The sequence below is a fragment of the Corylus avellana genome, chromosome ca3 (genome assembly GCF_901000735.1).
Source record: "Corylus avellana chromosome ca3, CavTom2PMs-1.0".
Lineage (NCBI taxonomy): Eukaryota > Viridiplantae > Streptophyta > Magnoliopsida > Fagales > Betulaceae > Corylus > Corylus avellana.
The window spans coordinates 3,231,283-3,248,860 of NC_081543.1; the positions used below are offsets into that span (position 1 = coordinate 3,231,283).

Consider the following 17,578-nt stretch of genomic DNA (forward strand, 5'->3'; position numbering starts at 1 on the left):
AAACTGTAATTGTATTATTGGTATGGTGTCCCAATCTCAACAAATTCACTTCACCCGAATCGAAATTATAAAATTAGTCAACTTGTTGTTTCGGGTTAATTAGTCAACCTATCTTTATGCCACGTGTCCATTATCCCAAGCATCGCCCTCATCTCAAACCCGTAAGTTCCCCAGAAGTGGCATTGACCAAGGGTCAAACACGCGCAGATCGGACGGCTAACTAAACCCTCACTTCCCTTCAAACCATCACTGATCATCAAGCAGTCACGCCGACCCCTTTCTCACCCGGGCGCCAAAAACCCCTTTATCCAAAAAAAAAAAAAAACAAAAGAAAACAAGAAAAGAAAATCAAAAACCCAAAGGGCAAAAAGAAAGAGATATATACTACACAAATCCTAGAAGGGCAATCCTACGATTCTCAAGCTTCGGGTTGATGAGCCAAGCATGGAGCTCCAGAACACAGTGAAAGAAGCCCTAAACGCACTGTACCATCACCCCGACGATGCGGTTCGAATGCAAGCCGATCGCTGGCTCCAAGATTTTCAGCGCACCCTCGACGCCTGGCAGGTACTCCACAATCCACAATCCACTATCTGCTTCTCTGATTCAACAATTTCGGCTGGTATTGGAAGCTTGCGGATTCGGTTTGTGCGAAGAACTCTATGTTTGATTAATCTGTGCGAGATTCGTGATGAATTTGGTGCTGTTTTACTGTTTCACTGATCAAGTTGGATTCGAGAAGTTCACAGGCGTATTTTCAATTTGTTTTTGAAAACCGATGTGCGTGTGTTTTGAATGTGTCTCATTTAGGGTTCATTTTTTAAATCCGAGCTGCGGCTCACTGCATTTTTTTCTTTGGATTTTATATATTGCGCGTGTGGTTTATTTTTGTTGTATGCTAGGCAAGGAAACTGACATATCCTCTGTTTGGGTACTGAGAAAATGTAGAGAAATGAATTGAAATGGACAAGTTTATATTGAGAGCTGCACGAAGTTCATGTTTTGCACAGGAATTCAATCATATTATGCTTGGTTGCTGAGAAAAAAGGGGGAAGGATAGTATACTAAAGTGTTTGAAACTAAAAACATTTCAATCGTCTGACACTAAAATGGATGAGAGAAATAGACATTATAATTTAAAATTTCAATTTTGATTTTGTGCACCAACTAGAGAATGTATTTGTCATTCGTCTACTGTAAGATTTCAGAAGTGGTTGTTATTGACTTTACGGTTCAGTCTTGTATGTTCTGTTCTTGTACACTAGGTGTTACTTAATTGTTTGGGGAAGAAGAATTTTAACTCTTAATTAACTATAAAATGCATATGTTCTGTTGATATGTGTTTGTTTACATACTTTGGTGTAGGATTGCAAAAGAGCCAAGCTTTGCCTGCTTCGACTTGGGCTTGAGATTGAGGGCTCAGGCTCACTATCAAAGCCTGGTATGCTGGGCTCGGGCTAGGCTTGGCTTGATTTTGCTGCTAATTAAATGTATTTTTACTGTTAACTGAAGATAAAAGGTTTACAACTTAGATGGCATCATATCAATTATGAGTTATTTCAAGCAAATACCACATAAAACAATTGAAAGCTGAAATTCATGCTTCTGTTCAACTAATTATATATGTTAACATGCTGAAATCATTAGTTATTATGAAAATGCTTTAGACTTAATTTATTTATAGCACTTAACTTTTGCTCTCTCTCTCTCTCTAGCAAACTTTGTGTTTTTATTTTTATTTTTTATAAGTACTAGAGATATCATTAAAATATTAAGGTGGCCCCAGGTACACATGAAGTATACATGCGAAAACACCTAACTAGAGGGAGAAAAGAGAACAAGGAAATCATGATAACTAATCACCAAAGAAAGAATAAAAGCTGTTGTGTGGACTACCAATGGTACGTGAAGTGTTGCTGTGTAGAAGATGGTGCCTACATGCCTTTTATGGTGTTTATGGAGAGAAATGAATTACAAATGTTTTGAAGAGATCAAATCATTTTCTTCAAAATTTTTATATTTAAACAACCGTCTATGTTTCTCTTTTAACAATTAAGTATTGTGATTTCCTTGTTCTTTTTACTCTTTCTAGTTAGGTGCTTCATCTTGTATACTTCCTGTGTACTTAGGGGCGTCTTTACGCTTTTAATGATATTTGCCAACTACTTATAAAAAAAAAGAAGATAAAAGCTGCGGTCCAAAGATACAAAGTATATAAAAATAGCGACTTAAGCTCATCCAAAGTCCTCTCACGGTCTTCAAAACTTTTATCATTCATTTCTCTCCATAGACTCTACCAGAGGCATGAAGGCACCATCTTCTATACAGCAGTATTTCGAGCGTGCTTGGCAGTCCACAAAGACGCTTATAAGTCGACTACTCCTCTAGGCATAACCCAAGACAACTCAAATTGATTGAAAAAAGCATCCCACAAGGCACTGACAACGTCACAATGGAGAAGAAGATGGTTTATGGACTCCTTGTTTCTTTTACACATACAACACTTATCAACCATGATGACATACTGTTTCCTCAGATTATTTGTGGTAAGGATCTTTCATAGGGCCACTGATCAAGGAAAAAAGGCTGCTCTCAAAGGAGTCTTAGTTGCCAAACACTCCTCCAAGGGAAACCTAAGCCATCATTGCGAAGCCAAGACACTGTAGAAAGATCTAACAACGAATGCACCTCTTTTGAAGAGGACCCACCAAAGTTTGTCTTCACCTTCCCATCTCGTTCTAGCTGGATACAACACCCTGAAGAAAGAGGTAGGAATATCCTCCTTCCAATCATGAGCCGCTCTAACAAAGCTTACATTCCACTGAGTGGAGCCACCTGAAAACTCCAAGTGAGCTTCAAAGAAGTGTGCTTTGCGCATGCAACGCCAAATAAATCTGGAAAGACATTCTTAAGGGGCCATATTCTCACACCACAGATCATGCCAGAAACTGACCTTGGAGCCATCTCCCACCTCAAATTTGGTATGGCTAGAGAACTTCCCCCAATCTCTCCTAATATTTTTCCATAAACCTTGGAGACATCTTCCTGATTTTTCATAGCACTACTTCCTTCTCCTGGATGAGATGTAGGGATTTTTAAATATGCATAGGATGAAGTTAAATGGTTTAAAAAATCTTTGATTTTCCTCCCCCTTTCTCTAACTTGTCTTGGAGATTTCATGTTTTTAATTGGTTACTCTTCATACTCAAAGTTCAGGTTGTGCAGTTCTTTATTGGTGCTCTTTGGTGATGGTTCCCTTTGTATTGGATGCTATTACACGCTGTTCCACTCTAATTACACTTTACCATATTGTTCTGTGACGTTTCTGCCAATTAACCCATATATGTCATAATATGTTCTGTTCTAGACTAATTAACGTTTTGTTTTCCTATTTAGGTTGCTGATAATTTGCTCCATGATGCCACTAGCAATCTAGAAACCTTAATCTTTTGTTCTCAAACCCTTAGAAGCAAGGTAAACTTAAACACTCGTGAATCTTTCCATTGCTTTATACTATGGATATGTGAAATGCTAAACAATGAAAACCTTGTTTAGCATGTGATGGTTTCTTCTTTTTGAGTAGTCTTGCACTTGGTGTTTGATCTAGGTACAACGAGATTTCGAAGAACTACCTTCTGAAGCTTTTCGCCCATTACGGGATTCCTTAAATGTGAGTGAGTATCTGTTTTCTAGCTGCTATTGTCTTCTGTTCTTGGCTTTATTTAGATTTAGTCTATGAAGAAATGGTTTTATTTCCTATCTGTATTCAAGAAAGCATTGATATGCTGCGCTTTTTGATATACACAACATTACTTATCAAAAAAGAAAAAGAAAAAGAAAGCATTGATATGCATGTAGACATAACGCTTAGGAATTTCTTATCACATCAATGAGATATGATTGGATGGCTGTTTTAAATGCAGACTTTACTGAAAAAATTTCACAAAGGGCCTCCTAAAGTTAGAACTCAGGTATTAATTAAATTACCCTTCTCATCATTTATCCTGTAATGTTGGTATTATCCTCAATTGGCTTGCTCTGTAGATTAGCATTGCAGTGGCTGCTCTGGCTGTATATGTTCCTGCAGAAGATTGGGGAGATGGTGGTATTGTGAATTGGCTTAGAGATGAGATGAAATCTCATCCAGAATATATTCCAGGATTCTTGGAGCTACTTACAGTTTTGCCTGAGGTACATATAAAATCATGCATGTTCAGAATTTATATTTGTGATCTATTCAGAATTTTTTAGGAAGAAAGATGGAAATGTTGTCTACCTAAGAATTAAATGATGAGAATGCTGTCCATGGATGGATGTTATTGTGTTGAATGTGCTTCATTAGACATTGGACAAAAATACTATTAAATGATGTTATTGTTTGTAGAACTGTTCACATTACTATGTGGATGCGGCATGAATTCGTGCAGTGTTTAACAGATAAGCTTGTCTTTAAACTTACTTTTTCCAAGAGTGAAGCACTGAAGGTGTAAACAAACATAACAACCATTTATGTGTTTTTAGAGACCATTTCCTAAAAGCAAATTATTTCAAGCAAAAGTTGTTTATCTAAGACCCATTAACTATGGTATAGCTAGTGGGCCTTCTTGGGGAAGGAAGGGCAAGAATATTGTTTGATGGGTTTGCTTCTGTAACTTTGGGGGTCTTTTTGTGGGAGGTCATAGTGAGCTTAGGGTTGTTTTGGGTTTTAGGTGTCAGGGTTTCTTTACGCTTTTATTGGGTTTTTATTTTGGGTCTTATTGTGGGTTTTTGCGGGTTTCCCTATGTATACTTTTTGTGTACTTAGAGGTGCATTGCGCTTTTTGATATATACAACATTACTTATCAAAAAAATGATTTGATGTCATCTTTGAACAAAATCTTGAAAACTTGAAAACTTTAAAACAACAAAGATATCTGAGAAGCAGGCTTGACCATGCTGGTCAAGCACAATATTTAAGTTGGCTGTAAAAAAGAGTTCATATATTTATCACTTGATTAAAAGGTGGTTAGTGATGCATTTTATGCATCCATACTGGGTCAGATTTACCCATTAGAAAAAAAAGAAAAAAAATGGTTTAAATTCGGGTTTCTTTGATGCTTGATTACTATTGAGAAGGGGATGGTATGGATATTTGCATCTGTCTTTCCGAAAGGACATTGTAAGCCCCTTTCTAACGCTGTTCTAGTCTTTTGCTGTACAATGCTCTGGTTTATGCTTCCATTCTGGTTCATATTTACCTTTTTTTTTAAAAAAAAACTATGGTTTAATTTGGGTTTCTGTGATGCTGGTAACTCTTGACTAGTTGATTGTGTGAATATTTGTATCTGTCTTTGTGAAAGGACATCATCGCTCCTTTCTAACACTGTTTTAGTCTTGATGTACAATGCTCTGTCATCTTTAATTCTCTCAAATTTGGTTCTTATCTAAAAGAAAAATACAGGAAAGGCTTTATTTTGTAGCCTTTTGTTATCTTTTTAAATGGGGATTAATGTCTTATAGAAAACATGGGAGTGTTTAATTTACTAGTATTTATTGAAAGCTAATAATACAAACATGCCTTTGTTTATTCTTTTTGGGTACGTAGTCACAATATATACCTTAGTAGAAAGGTAGTAGCTTTACTGCATTTATGGATTCTCTACCTGTTTTGTTCTTGCAATCAGGAAGTATATAACTACAAGATAGCAGCTCGTCCGGAAAGGCGCCGGCAATTTGAAAAAGAGCTCACTTCTCAAATGGAGGTTGCTTTAAGTATCTTGACAGCTTGTTTGAGTATTAATGAACTCAAGGAGCAGGTGGGAGCTTTTACCTTGTCAGAAACTTTTTAATTATTTAGTCTATGTTGGTATTTGGGACATAATAAATGCTGGATTTTTATTTTTTACTAAGTGGCTTTGGATCATTTCAATGTAATTGATTTTCAGGTTCTTGAGGCATTTGCATCTTGGCTTCGACTGAAGCATGGGTATGCATTTCCTTTTCTTTGAATCTTGTACAGACTTATATTTAAGAGTTTGTTACAAACATTTTGTTTCCTATACAGAGAGGGGAATACTTTTTGCAAGTTATGTAGTCTGGTAAATATCAATCGGTGGCTCATACCCCTCAAATCTAAAGGAGGTTTTGGCCTGAAATATTTTGTTATTCTTTCATTATAACTGGTGCATGGGTGGATACAATTACGTTATAAGATTATCCCAAGAGTTGTGGTTTGCAATTACTGGATCTCTCGGGTGGTTTTACAAATTCAGATCCTCCACCTGGGAAAGCATAGCTAAATTGACTGCATTTTCAGGAAAGTGTAGTGTTTAATAGACTGGAATCTATTTAAAGGTGTGATAGACAAGAGAAAAGTTTCTTTCATTTCATACAAGTGCTTTCCTCATACAACTTCAGACTGCTGCTCCATTGTAGTTGATATAATTTTTGAAGTGGGACTCAGTCCCCTTGTAGTTGATTGGAAGTTTCCTTATCCTTTGGGTCTTCTGATATTGGCTTTGTAAGAGGGCTTAATGATTACTTTACATAGAGATGTGGTGGGTTGGAGAGTTGGGACTGTGGATTATGCATTAAGTGATAGAATAAAGTGTAGAGTTTGGGATTTTGCGGCTTTTACTGATTGGAAATTGGATGGGGAATTGAGAAGTTGGCGTCTTGTCTTCAATTTAATTTTTCAATTTCTTGTTAGAGAATGTAAGGGGGTGTACCTAGGGGCGTCTTACGCTCTCAATGAATCTTGATTACTTATAAAAAAAAAAATGTAAGGGAATTGTGAGCGCCAAGGGTAGACTTGAGGAGACAGCTAAAGGAAATGGGTTGATGGCGAGCATGGACTGATAATCATAAAAATTTATTTTTGCCTTCTTGAAATAGTTGGGCAAAAGGCTTTGTTGATTTGAGTCCAATAGATACATATGTTATGTATATTTATGCATAACATATTTATGCATCAATTTATGCATAACATACATAATATATTTATGTATTATTCCATCAATTTTACTTATAAAAAAAAAAGTATATTTATGCATTTATATATGTTGCACACTTGCATTTGTGTATCATGATATTAAGCATCATTTACCTTACTAGACTAAGATTGCCTCTACATGGCAAATAGAGATGTCCTTGGTGTGCCATTCATATGCAGCTTGTGAATTTTCCTGAGCATGTAGATGACATGTCAAGTAATCTTGTGTTGGTTTCAGGATCCCTGGGGCTGTGCTTGCTTCTCAACCCTTGGTGCACACAGCTCTTTCAAGCTTGAACGCTGAGTTTATTTCGGAGGCATCTGTAAATGGTATAATAGTTGGGAAAAGCCAATATTTTCGTGCATTGTATTTGAAAAGTTCCTTTATTGTTTTGGATTTATAACTTAAAATAGTTTATCTCTTTAATATCGATTAGATTGTTTTCATTATCCCCTTTCTTTTTTGCAGTCATCTCTGAATTAATACATTACTCAGCGGGAGGAAGCTCTGGTGGTGTTGCTGTACAGATGCCTTTGATTCAAGTAATTGTACCTCAAGTTATGAGTCTAAAGGCACATCTTAAAGATTCTTCAAAGGTATTGCATTTATGGGGTTGTAAATGTTTTCTTTTTCTTGGCCTGTATAATAAGCTTCTAATAGTGTGTATTGTAAGAACGATGTTACTGAGTCAATAGCATCAAGTAAATAGTTTCCCATTAAAGTGATTTTTTTTTTCTTTTTCAAATTAATCGAAATTTTATTAAAAGCAAAAGGAGCAATCCAAGTACATAAGAAGTATACAAGAGAATCACCTAATTAGAGCAAGAAAAAAGATGAAGAAAATCATGATATCTAGTAATACGAAGACAATCATAGGCAGTTTTCCATTGGTATAGGATTTTGAAGAAGACCTTTAGATCCACCACCCTTCTCTCTCAATCATCAAAGCTACAATCATTTCTTTCTCTCTAGATATACCACATCAAGGAAGACAGGATTATCTTTCATACTGCTACATTTTGAGAAGAACCAGTTTGCCCTCTCCAACATGCCAAGAGATCGACTCCTCTCCACGGCATGACCCACTGTAATTCATAGAGGTCAAAAATAGGACTCCATAAGGCATAAGCAATCTCGCAGTGGAGTAGAAGGTGTCCTACTAATTCCTTACTCTTCTTGCACATGCAACTAACCTACAACTATTAAATGTCATTTCCTTAAGTCGTCCATAGTGAGGATCTTCCCTAAAGTGGCCGACCAAGCAAAGAATGTCACTGCGTTCTATTTCTCTAGGTTGTGTTAGTGTGAAATGGCTGCTGGAAACCATGGAAGCTCTGCTTCTAGTAGAGGGGTCAATGGAATTCTATAGATCATCCAGGGTGGGGCTGCCAACTTGAGGATTGACGATGTCTAGACTCTAGAGGGGGCTTCAAGTGGGATTCCGCTTTTATGGGATACAAGGGTGGTGGAAAAAGTGGAGTGTGTGCAGAATTTACCGTTGCTTGTTCTTTTAGGACTGTTGAATATCAATTTACTTGGGATTTTGCTGGTGTTGGTGTTGGTTATTTTATCATAAAGTATGATTCCATGGCTTTTTTAGCTGAGTAGCAATTCTGGATTGAAACATCACCACTAAACACACGCATTTGGCATCATGTTATTATCGGGAAATTTTGATATGTTTGATTTATTCCCTTATTTTTGGCTTCAGTATTCTCTGCCCAACTTGGATCATGACCTTGACAGTGTACATTGATAAAGATATGCTCTGGTAGCATTGGTCCAGGGATTTTTCTAAATCTGAGAGAAATTTAGCATGGTTACAATGGAAGATATTGGAAATGATACTAGTCAATGAGTTACTTGGTATCTTTAAATTGTCTGCTAAATGTAAATGATAACAGAGAACTAAATGACTTGCATTTCGCTATTCTCTTTCTCTTTTATGCTTCCCTATGAGGACATGCAAATTATTCTAGGACCTTCCTTTTTTTTTAAAAAAAAAAAAAAAATTTCATAAAAAAAAAAGTTTAAAACAATTATGTACATTCAGATTCTCTTCAAAACGTTATTGAAATTTGGAAAAGTTAATGCATCGAGGGTAGTTATTATTTTGTTTTCTTCTATCTTTGGTTTTAGGATGAAGAGGATGTCAAGGCTATTGCTCGATTATTTGCTGACATGGGTGATTCCTATGTTGAACTGATTGCCACTGGTATACATATCTACAATTGATTGAAACTCTTTGCTCAGAAACTTTTGGACGCATTTTGCCTCTAATGGTGCAAAGTACTTTGGGGTTGCAAAAGTGCTCCTGAGTTCATCAGTTATTCTTTATCTGATAATCGCCTTTCTGGTTGATTATTTATTTTCTTCAGGTTCTGATGAATCAATGTTGATTATAAATGCGTTATTGGAAGTTGCTTCGCACCCAGAATATTATATTGCTTCAATGACATTTAACTTTTGGCACAGTCTTCAAGTGATCTTGACCAAAAGGTAATCCTTCTGTATGTACTCTTTTCCTGGATTGTGCTTAAAACAAAATATTGAATATAGCGATTGCAATCTGCCAGGGATTCTTATTTACCATTTGGTAATGAGGCGTCCATTGAGGCTGAGAGACAGCGGAGGCAGGATGCTTTTGTTCCATCATATGAGTCACTTGTATCCCTGGTGAGTCTTTTGAATTCAGAATTCAAACATTCAAACTCTTGTAGCATATTGCGATTTGAAATCACTGTTTTCTTGGTATTTTTTCATCTAAAATTTGATCCTTCATTTCCTTTTATGGAGGTTATTGACTATTTTAATCTAGGCAGTGGTTTCCTCTCTTTGGGTGGGGGCTTTTGTGTATAGTACCCATGTAGCAGGGATCTGCCTACCTCATTTTTATTTTTATTTTTATTTTAACTTATCAGAAAAATAATAGCATCGACTATTAACACCACTGAATACTGACATGTGCTTTTACACCCAAAAATCAATATCGTGGCCCGGTTTATGTGATTATACCAACTATTGTTATAGCTCAGCTCTTCTATTCTTAGAATTTTGTTGGTGGTATTATTATCTTAATAATTTCAGAAAAAGTTAATCCTGATCTTCTTGTTTAGCCTGATGATATGTCTCATCTTTGCAACTTCCTCCGCTTTTTCTTTTTCCAGGAAATGATTCCTTATGAACAATGAATAATAATTTGAGGGTTTTTTTTTTTTTTTCTCGCAAGTTTTTATCTTTATTTTTATTGTTTTTTGTTTTTAAGTGAAGAAGAATTGAAAAATGTCTCAACTGAAGTTAGAACTGTGTTGAAGACAACTATCGTGAGTGTTTATTATTTCCTATAATATTTTTAGAGAGCTATGTTTTTTCTTCACAGGTTAGCTTCCGAGTTCAATATCCCCAAGATTATCATGACCTCTCACATGAGGACCGCAAGGAATTTAAACAGACTAGATACGGTAATGATCAGCTTTATGGTGTTGCTTTTGTTTATCATCCTTTAGTAATTGACAGAAGTTCATATATTGCACTCATGTTGTTTAAAAGATTTTTTTATGTTCTGTTTATGGTAGCACGCAAAAGGTTTGCAAAGGGCTACTTCTAGCTGCTTGTCTGCATTTCATTGTGAGAATCTTCCAGATAATGTAAACCAGGATCTTATGTTTGCTGAACCAATGAATAGGTTTATACCATTAAGACAATTGTTGGAGAGAGAATGGCAGAGTATAGTCACTGAACTAATGTTCTGTATTTTAGCTCACGTCAGAATATCTGATTAAGTGCAAAAAGGTCCTAGTTGATTGGAGTTACATCTTGAGTATCCTTATACTAAATAATTTGGTGGTTAATGATATAGAGCTCTAGCTCTTCAATGGTATTGTGCTGATTTAAATGATTTTGTTTTTTTAAAAAAATTCTATTCCTTTATCAAAATAGAATCCTAGATGTTGGAGTAGTGGAGGACACCATGGATTGGCAACCTGAAGAAATCCTAATCAAGAAGTGCTGTAATTATAATATATTACTTTCTCAGATTTGCAGGATTGAACCTTCCATTGAGTAGTTGAATTTGTTTTTCTTTGTGTTGGTGTCTTTTGGCTGATTATTCATCTCTTCTTGTATAATGCTAACTGAATCTGTGATGTTACTAGCTGTTGCGGATGTCTTGATTGATGCAGCGTCAGTCTTAGGTGGTGACGCAACGCTGCGAATCCTTTACAAGAAGCTTGTTGAGGTGCGTATAATTTTGTTTGATACTGGAACAGTATTATTTTTTTGGAGAAAAATATATCGGAAGATCTTAATTTCTTTTTTTTAATAAAAATATCTGTGATTTGTATTTTTCCTATTAGTAAGTTTATTTTTCTTTTTGCTGTTGCCAGAAGTTGCCTGGATGCTGAAAGCCTGAAATGCTATTACTTAAATATATGTCTGATAAACATTTTATAATATGTTACTTATCAAAAAAAAAACATTTTATAATATGTTATGGGGCTATTTCAAACTTATTGAGCACACACATTTTTGATATAAGGTGGAGGAAAAAGAAAAAGAAATTCAAAAATTTGTGAGCATTTGCACTTCATTTGGTCTTTGAGGAGGTGAAGGGAAAAAGTTTTTAAAAGTTTTGTTAATGCCATTTCTTTTCCTCAGTTTTCTCCCTAATAATGTGTTGTGGATTTGTGGTTTGTTGGTCAAACTTTAAGAATGTTTTCAGCATCCTGTATATTATACTTTTTGTTGTTTGAAGATTTTTTTGTAAGATTTTTTGCTACAGTATATTCACTACCTATTGTATTTAAGGCCATAGCTGGCTGTGGAAATGGTGAAAATAGTGAATGGCGTCCAGTGGAGGCTGCTTTATTTTGCATTCGAGCTATATCAAATTACGTATCAGTTGTTGAAGCTGAAGTAATGCCTCAGGTATAATGTCATTTAAATCCCTCTTGTATTCTTATTTGTTCTTTGGTGAGTGTTTGTGTTTTCCATTGGTGGAGTGGAAATGGGGTTGATGCATAGGTAAGGAAATGTAAAAAGTAGCATTTTTACCCCCTCTGGTTGATCCTCTTTTTTTTTTTTTCGTTGTGGATTTTTTTTTAAAGGTTTGTTTTTGCCTTTACCTAGGCAACATTTTATAGAAAAGGGGGAAAAAGTGTCTCCTGAGAGCATAAGTCGAAGGTATCAATATATTTGTAACAATGTGCAAATAAATTAAGATGTTTTAATGAAAAAAATGGAATGATTAATTTTTTTAAAAAAAAATTATCATGGATTTAACCAAAATGCAATATTCTAATTTTGATTACTTATCAAAAAAATCATTTGAGTTTCCAATAGAATATAAAAGAACAAATTAAGGAATAAGTGGAATGGATATATACATATCTTTTTTTCTACGAGGATAGGAGACAGTTTTCCTTCAAATTGGTCCTCCAACCCAGTTTATAAAAATGCCATGTGTCCATTTGCATATGAGATGCACATGCATTTTTACTAGCAAGGACAGAGGTGGAAGGAAATTTATTAAAAAAAAGAAGTGATTCGCACATGTTATTTAAAAATGCTTGTGCATCTCACATGTAAATAGACAAATGACATTTTTATAGACGGGGTTGGAGGAAAACTCTGTCCCGACGGTAGTATATATAATCTGAAATGGGTTTTCCTACCTTGCAGCCATCTTCTGTGTCAATCAAGGGAAAATGATGGCCTTCTTCTGTCCTTCCACTTTTCCATCTTTCCTACCAAACACCCTATTATAGAAAATAGTACTCTCTTATTTCCTCTTAGTTTCCTATCCTTCTTACCTTTTCCATCCTCCCTACCAAACTGTGCTCAAGTATTTGCCTACATACTAAATAAAGACTGTCCCTGCTGGTGAGAATATAACCTTAAATGTATGCATTAGTATTTTCCTGCTGGAGTTTGTGTTCTTCAGGTGACCTCTGCTTATACTAACACGTGGTGGAATTCATAAAAAAATAATTATTTAATTCAAGAATGCCTTCTTCGTAATTGGTTATAATAATAGATAATATCTGTTAGTATAGTACTTGTAATTCTTAAGAGTATACATTTTTGTTTGGTGTGTTTGCTACGTGCAGGTTATGAGTTTGCTTCCCAAACTTCCTCGACAACCCCAACTACTTCAGACAGGTAATTTTTTTTTATTATAGCTCATAGGCTGCTCTTCCCCCCTTTACCTTTTGCCCAATGAGGGTCATGGTTGTTACCTTGGAGTGGGGATGCTGAATCATCTCTACCAAAGGTTGACACGGTTTTCAGTCTAAAAACCTTGCTTCAACTGGCTGCTCAGAGGGATGCTTTGGCTATGTGATATCGAAATTTTATCATTTATAATTGACTCTTGTCATTTGCTTATGGAAAATATTTTCAGTGTGCTTATCAATTGGAGCATATTCGAAATGGCTTGATTCTGCATCAATTGGACCATCTATACTGCCTTCACTAATTGATATCCTCATGAGTGGCATGGGTACATCTGAAGATTCTGCAGCAGCTGCGGCATTGGCATTTAGACACATCTGTGATGGTAAGGAATATGTCTTGTAAAGTGGTAAGGAATAAAAGCATCTAGAAATTTGACTTGATTTTTGTGTTTTCCCATTAGAAGCAGTTTAGAAAAAGCTTGCTTTGGGCCCAATGATCTCACGTATCTACATGAGTGGCTTATTTTTCACCAAATGATGACAACTCATTGTTCTAGATGCTTTTATTTGTATTCAGCACATTCTAATCCCTATAGAAAACTTTAGATGGCTTTGAGCTCCAGATCTTCAGGTCTGACGAATCTTAGCTGCTAGGATTTGTGGGGGGACTGTGACAAGCACACTCCTGAAATTATGAATACCAAGTGTGGGCTGAAATTGTTTTATTAAGTAGCTGTTTTTGTTGCTTCTACTGTAAAAAAGTATGTAAAGAATAGTTCTCTGGACCTTTTTTTTTTCAACCTCTATTTTGTTTTAAGATAGTTGGGATGTGTTTTGAAGTCATTCAAAGGTCTTATTGTGATTTGAACTGCCAAAGAAAAATTTACGCTAAGTTCAGTACTCTAAAGCTAAATTATCTCCCCTTCGGTCTTGGTTGGTTTTTCCTTTATTTATATATTACCATATTACTCTCTCTCTCTCTCTCTCTCCATTCTTAATAATGGTGGGAGGGATGAGGTAGATCTGTGATTTTTGTTTGATATTAATCTTATTATATTCTATATGTTTCTTGTGGTTTTTACTTCCCTTTTTTACTATACACCTCTGATATTTAGTTTTGGTAAGACACTAAACAGATTGTCTTTCTCACTGCACTATGGTGATGCACATTAAAATTTTGTTTCATTTTCTCTAAGTATGGATTACAATGATTTGTATTAACTGCAGATTGTCGGAGAAAGCTTTGTGGATGTTTAGATGGTCTCTTTCACATATACCATAGGGCAGTTAGCGGAGAAGGTAGTTTTAAAGTCTCTGCCGAGGACTCGTTGCATCTAGTTGAAGCCTTAAGGTAAGTTTGTTGCTTCTGTTGGAGATAATAACATTGCTTGGTGAAACATATTCTGTGTTGAGTGGTTTTTCTGAACTTTCTTAATATCTTTTTGCAGCATGGTCATTACACAACTCCCACCTGACAATGCTAAGAGTGCACTGGAGGCATTATGCTTGCCAGTTGTTACTCCTTTACAGGTTGGTTTTATTTCCTGTGGAATTATTCATTCAAACTTGCCTTGTGGATGATACAACCCAATTTTGTAATGTGAACAACCAGGAAGCAGTCAGTCAAGGTCCAGAGATACTAAATAAGAAACCTGCTCGTGAGTTAACTGTTCATATTGATCGATTTGCGTACATCTTTAGGTGTGATCAAAACCCCTTTGTTATTTGCTTTGTTTCTCTTTATCTATTTATATGTCTCCAACATAATTCTGAAACCAATTGCAGATATGTAAATCATCCTGAAGCAGTAGCAGATGCAATTCAAAGGCTTTGGCCAATCTTTAAAGCTATCTTTGATCTGTAAGTAACTGTAAATGTTTTTAGGTAGGCTAAGCTCCTATGTGAATGTACCTGGACTTTCCCATTCTTCTCTGATTCATGTTTTAAATGATTCTGAATTAGTCGTGCTTGGGACATGCGAACGATGGAGTCCCTTTGCCGAGCTTGCAAATATGCTGTGAGTTTTCCAAACCATGTCATTTGCTATGTTTGCTTGATGAAAAATATAGGTTAAACCGGTTAAATTTAGAATGACAAATAGAGCATTTCCTAGTATAATGGTGCTGAGAACACAGTGGTTTGTTTATTGTATTACTTGATTTTCTGCTTTCAATCTTGATGCATGTTACACCTTTGCTTAGGTTTATTCTGATGCTTGAACTGTGTAGACCACTTGCAACAGAGACTTTTTTTTTTTGATGAATGACCACGTGCAACTTGACTTGTAATTGTGTTTATTCCGAATAACTGATGTTATAGACCAAAGTTCTTTTGCAAGTTGTATGCTGCTCAATAATCATCTGCATTGTTGACATGTTTATTGAGTAACTTATATGTGATCATTGTTAATCCTCCAACACTAAAAAAATTGATTTTTGAAGTCAAAGGAATCTATGGTGATGTAGACTCTATAATGATGAGTTTAGGCTTATAAGCATCAATTTATCCTGGTATCTCCTTTGAATCGTCTCTTTTTCTTTATTTCTTTTAGACCATGCTTTCACTTTCTTTTTGCCCAATATATTCATTGTCAGGCCGTTTGTTAGAATTACGTGGTTAATCTGAATTGATCGTTATGCCTAGTACAATGTATGTTCTGAGACTAGAAACATAAGGAATTTAACTTTTCTTAGGTAAGAACTTCTGGAAGGTTCATGGGAATCACAATTGGAGCTATGCTAGAAGAGATTCAAGGCCTATATAAACAGCATTTCCAGCCATGCTTCCTATATCTCTCGAGTGAAGTTATAAAGGTATGGATTCCTTTTATAAAATGAGATACTTTATTCTTGTTGTTATCAATATGAGTGGGGAGTGCATCTTGGATTGCAGATATTTGGTTCAGACTCATCTTGTGCAAACTATTTGAAAAATTTGATTGAATCACTCTTTTTGAATACAACGCGTCTTCTCACAAATATTCAGGTATGGCTTCTAGAGCAGTTTATCACTTTTCCCTTCTTGAGATCTGCCTTTAAATTTGTCGTTACTTGATCCTATTTGAATCTTTTCTGCAGGAATTTACTGCCAGACCAGATATAGCAGATGATTGTTTTTTGTTGGCATCAAGGTGCATTCGCTATTGTCCACAGCTATTTATGCCATCTGAAGTATTTCAATCATTAGTAGATTGCTCTATGATTGGGATCACAGTACAGCATAGGTATGTCCTCTCTCTCTCCAAATTGTATCAGTGACGAACATTTCTTTCATGGTTGTCTTACTTTTTCTTCCCTTTGCAGGGAGGCCTCCAATTCCATATTGACCTTCTTAACCGATATCTTTGATCTTGCGAACTCTAGCAATGGAGAGCAATACTTACCTATAAGGGACTCTGTGATTATTCCTCGAGGCCCCACCATCACCAGAATTTTGATTGCCTCTTTAACAGGGGCTCTGCCTAGCTCTCGATTGGAATCGGTAGCTCCTAGTTTTATTGTCAAATTGTTGACCTTTTACAATATGTACATGCCATGATTAGCATATTCATTTTCACTTTCAAGTTTTTGAAAATTCATGGACTCTCCTTTCCCCAGGTAACTTATACTCTGTTGGCATTAACTCGTGCATACGGGGCACGGGCAGTGGAGTGGGCTAATGAGAGTGTTTCTCTAATTCCATTGACTGCTGTAACGGAAGTTGAGCGGTCCAGATTTTTGAAGGCATTGTCTGATGCAGCTTCTGGATTTGACATTGGCAGTCGGACTGTTCCAATTGAAGAGATTTCAGATGTTTGCCGTCGTAACCGAACTGTTCAGGAGATTGTTCAAGGAGCTCTGAGGCCACTTGAGTTGAATTTGATACCTGTATCATAGGAGGATGGGAAAGTGACAAAAGGGCCATTTTGCTTAGGCCACCGTTAGTCAATAGTTACTTTGGCTGTGTATTATGTGTTACATTCTTTACCCTTTTTTTTTTCTCCTTTGTGTTTTAATTATCATTCTCCAATTTTAAAGGAGAATCAATGCCGCCCCTTCCTATTGGGTGGGAGAGGAGCGACCGTTGTCTCAATTGATGAGATGTGGGATCATTCAGTGGGTTCTCACTTGTCTTGGCTTTGTAATTCTTATTTCTTGGGGGGTAAATTTACTTGGTGAAGAGTTGTAATTTACAGTAATGGGGGAAAAAAAAAAAAAAAGAGAGAACAAAAAGGGCATTCTTTAGGAGTGTTTCATCCTTTACAATGTTGGAAATCTCGATTCTATTGTTAATAGTTGTCTTTATTTAATTGGAGTAATCTACCGTTTGTTCAAACAACTGCAGTGCATTATTTATATTGGTTTGATTATCCAAAAAAATGCTGGGAAGAAAACAAACGTGTTTGAAGAAAAAATGGTCTTATTTCTATCATACGGATGATTGTTATCACATCT

At 35.9% G+C, this 17,578-nt stretch overlaps 1 protein-coding gene across 1 annotated transcript; it reads left to right on the forward strand.

Moving 5' to 3' along the window:
• Nucleotides 1-200: 200 nt before the first annotated feature.
• Nucleotides 201-17,486, forward strand: LOC132173763 (transportin MOS14). Its single transcript, XM_059585360.1, has 27 exons — nt 201-567; nt 3,397-3,474; nt 3,608-3,670; nt 3,924-3,971; nt 4,045-4,191; nt 5,665-5,796; nt 5,926-5,966; nt 7,210-7,301; nt 7,441-7,568; nt 9,112-9,187; nt 9,351-9,471; nt 9,549-9,648; nt 10,352-10,433; nt 11,127-11,209; nt 11,779-11,898; nt 13,080-13,131; nt 13,373-13,528; nt 14,373-14,496; nt 14,594-14,675; nt 14,758-14,846; nt 14,931-15,005; nt 15,108-15,162; nt 15,839-15,958; nt 16,038-16,130; nt 16,223-16,368; nt 16,448-16,625; nt 16,742-17,486. Exons 1-27 carry the CDS (start codon nt 445-447, stop codon nt 17,018-17,020), a joined length of 2,883 nt encoding a protein of 960 aa, XP_059441343.1. The 5' UTR covers nt 201-444; the 3' UTR covers nt 17,021-17,486.
• Nucleotides 17,487-17,578: the final 92 nt, after the last annotated feature.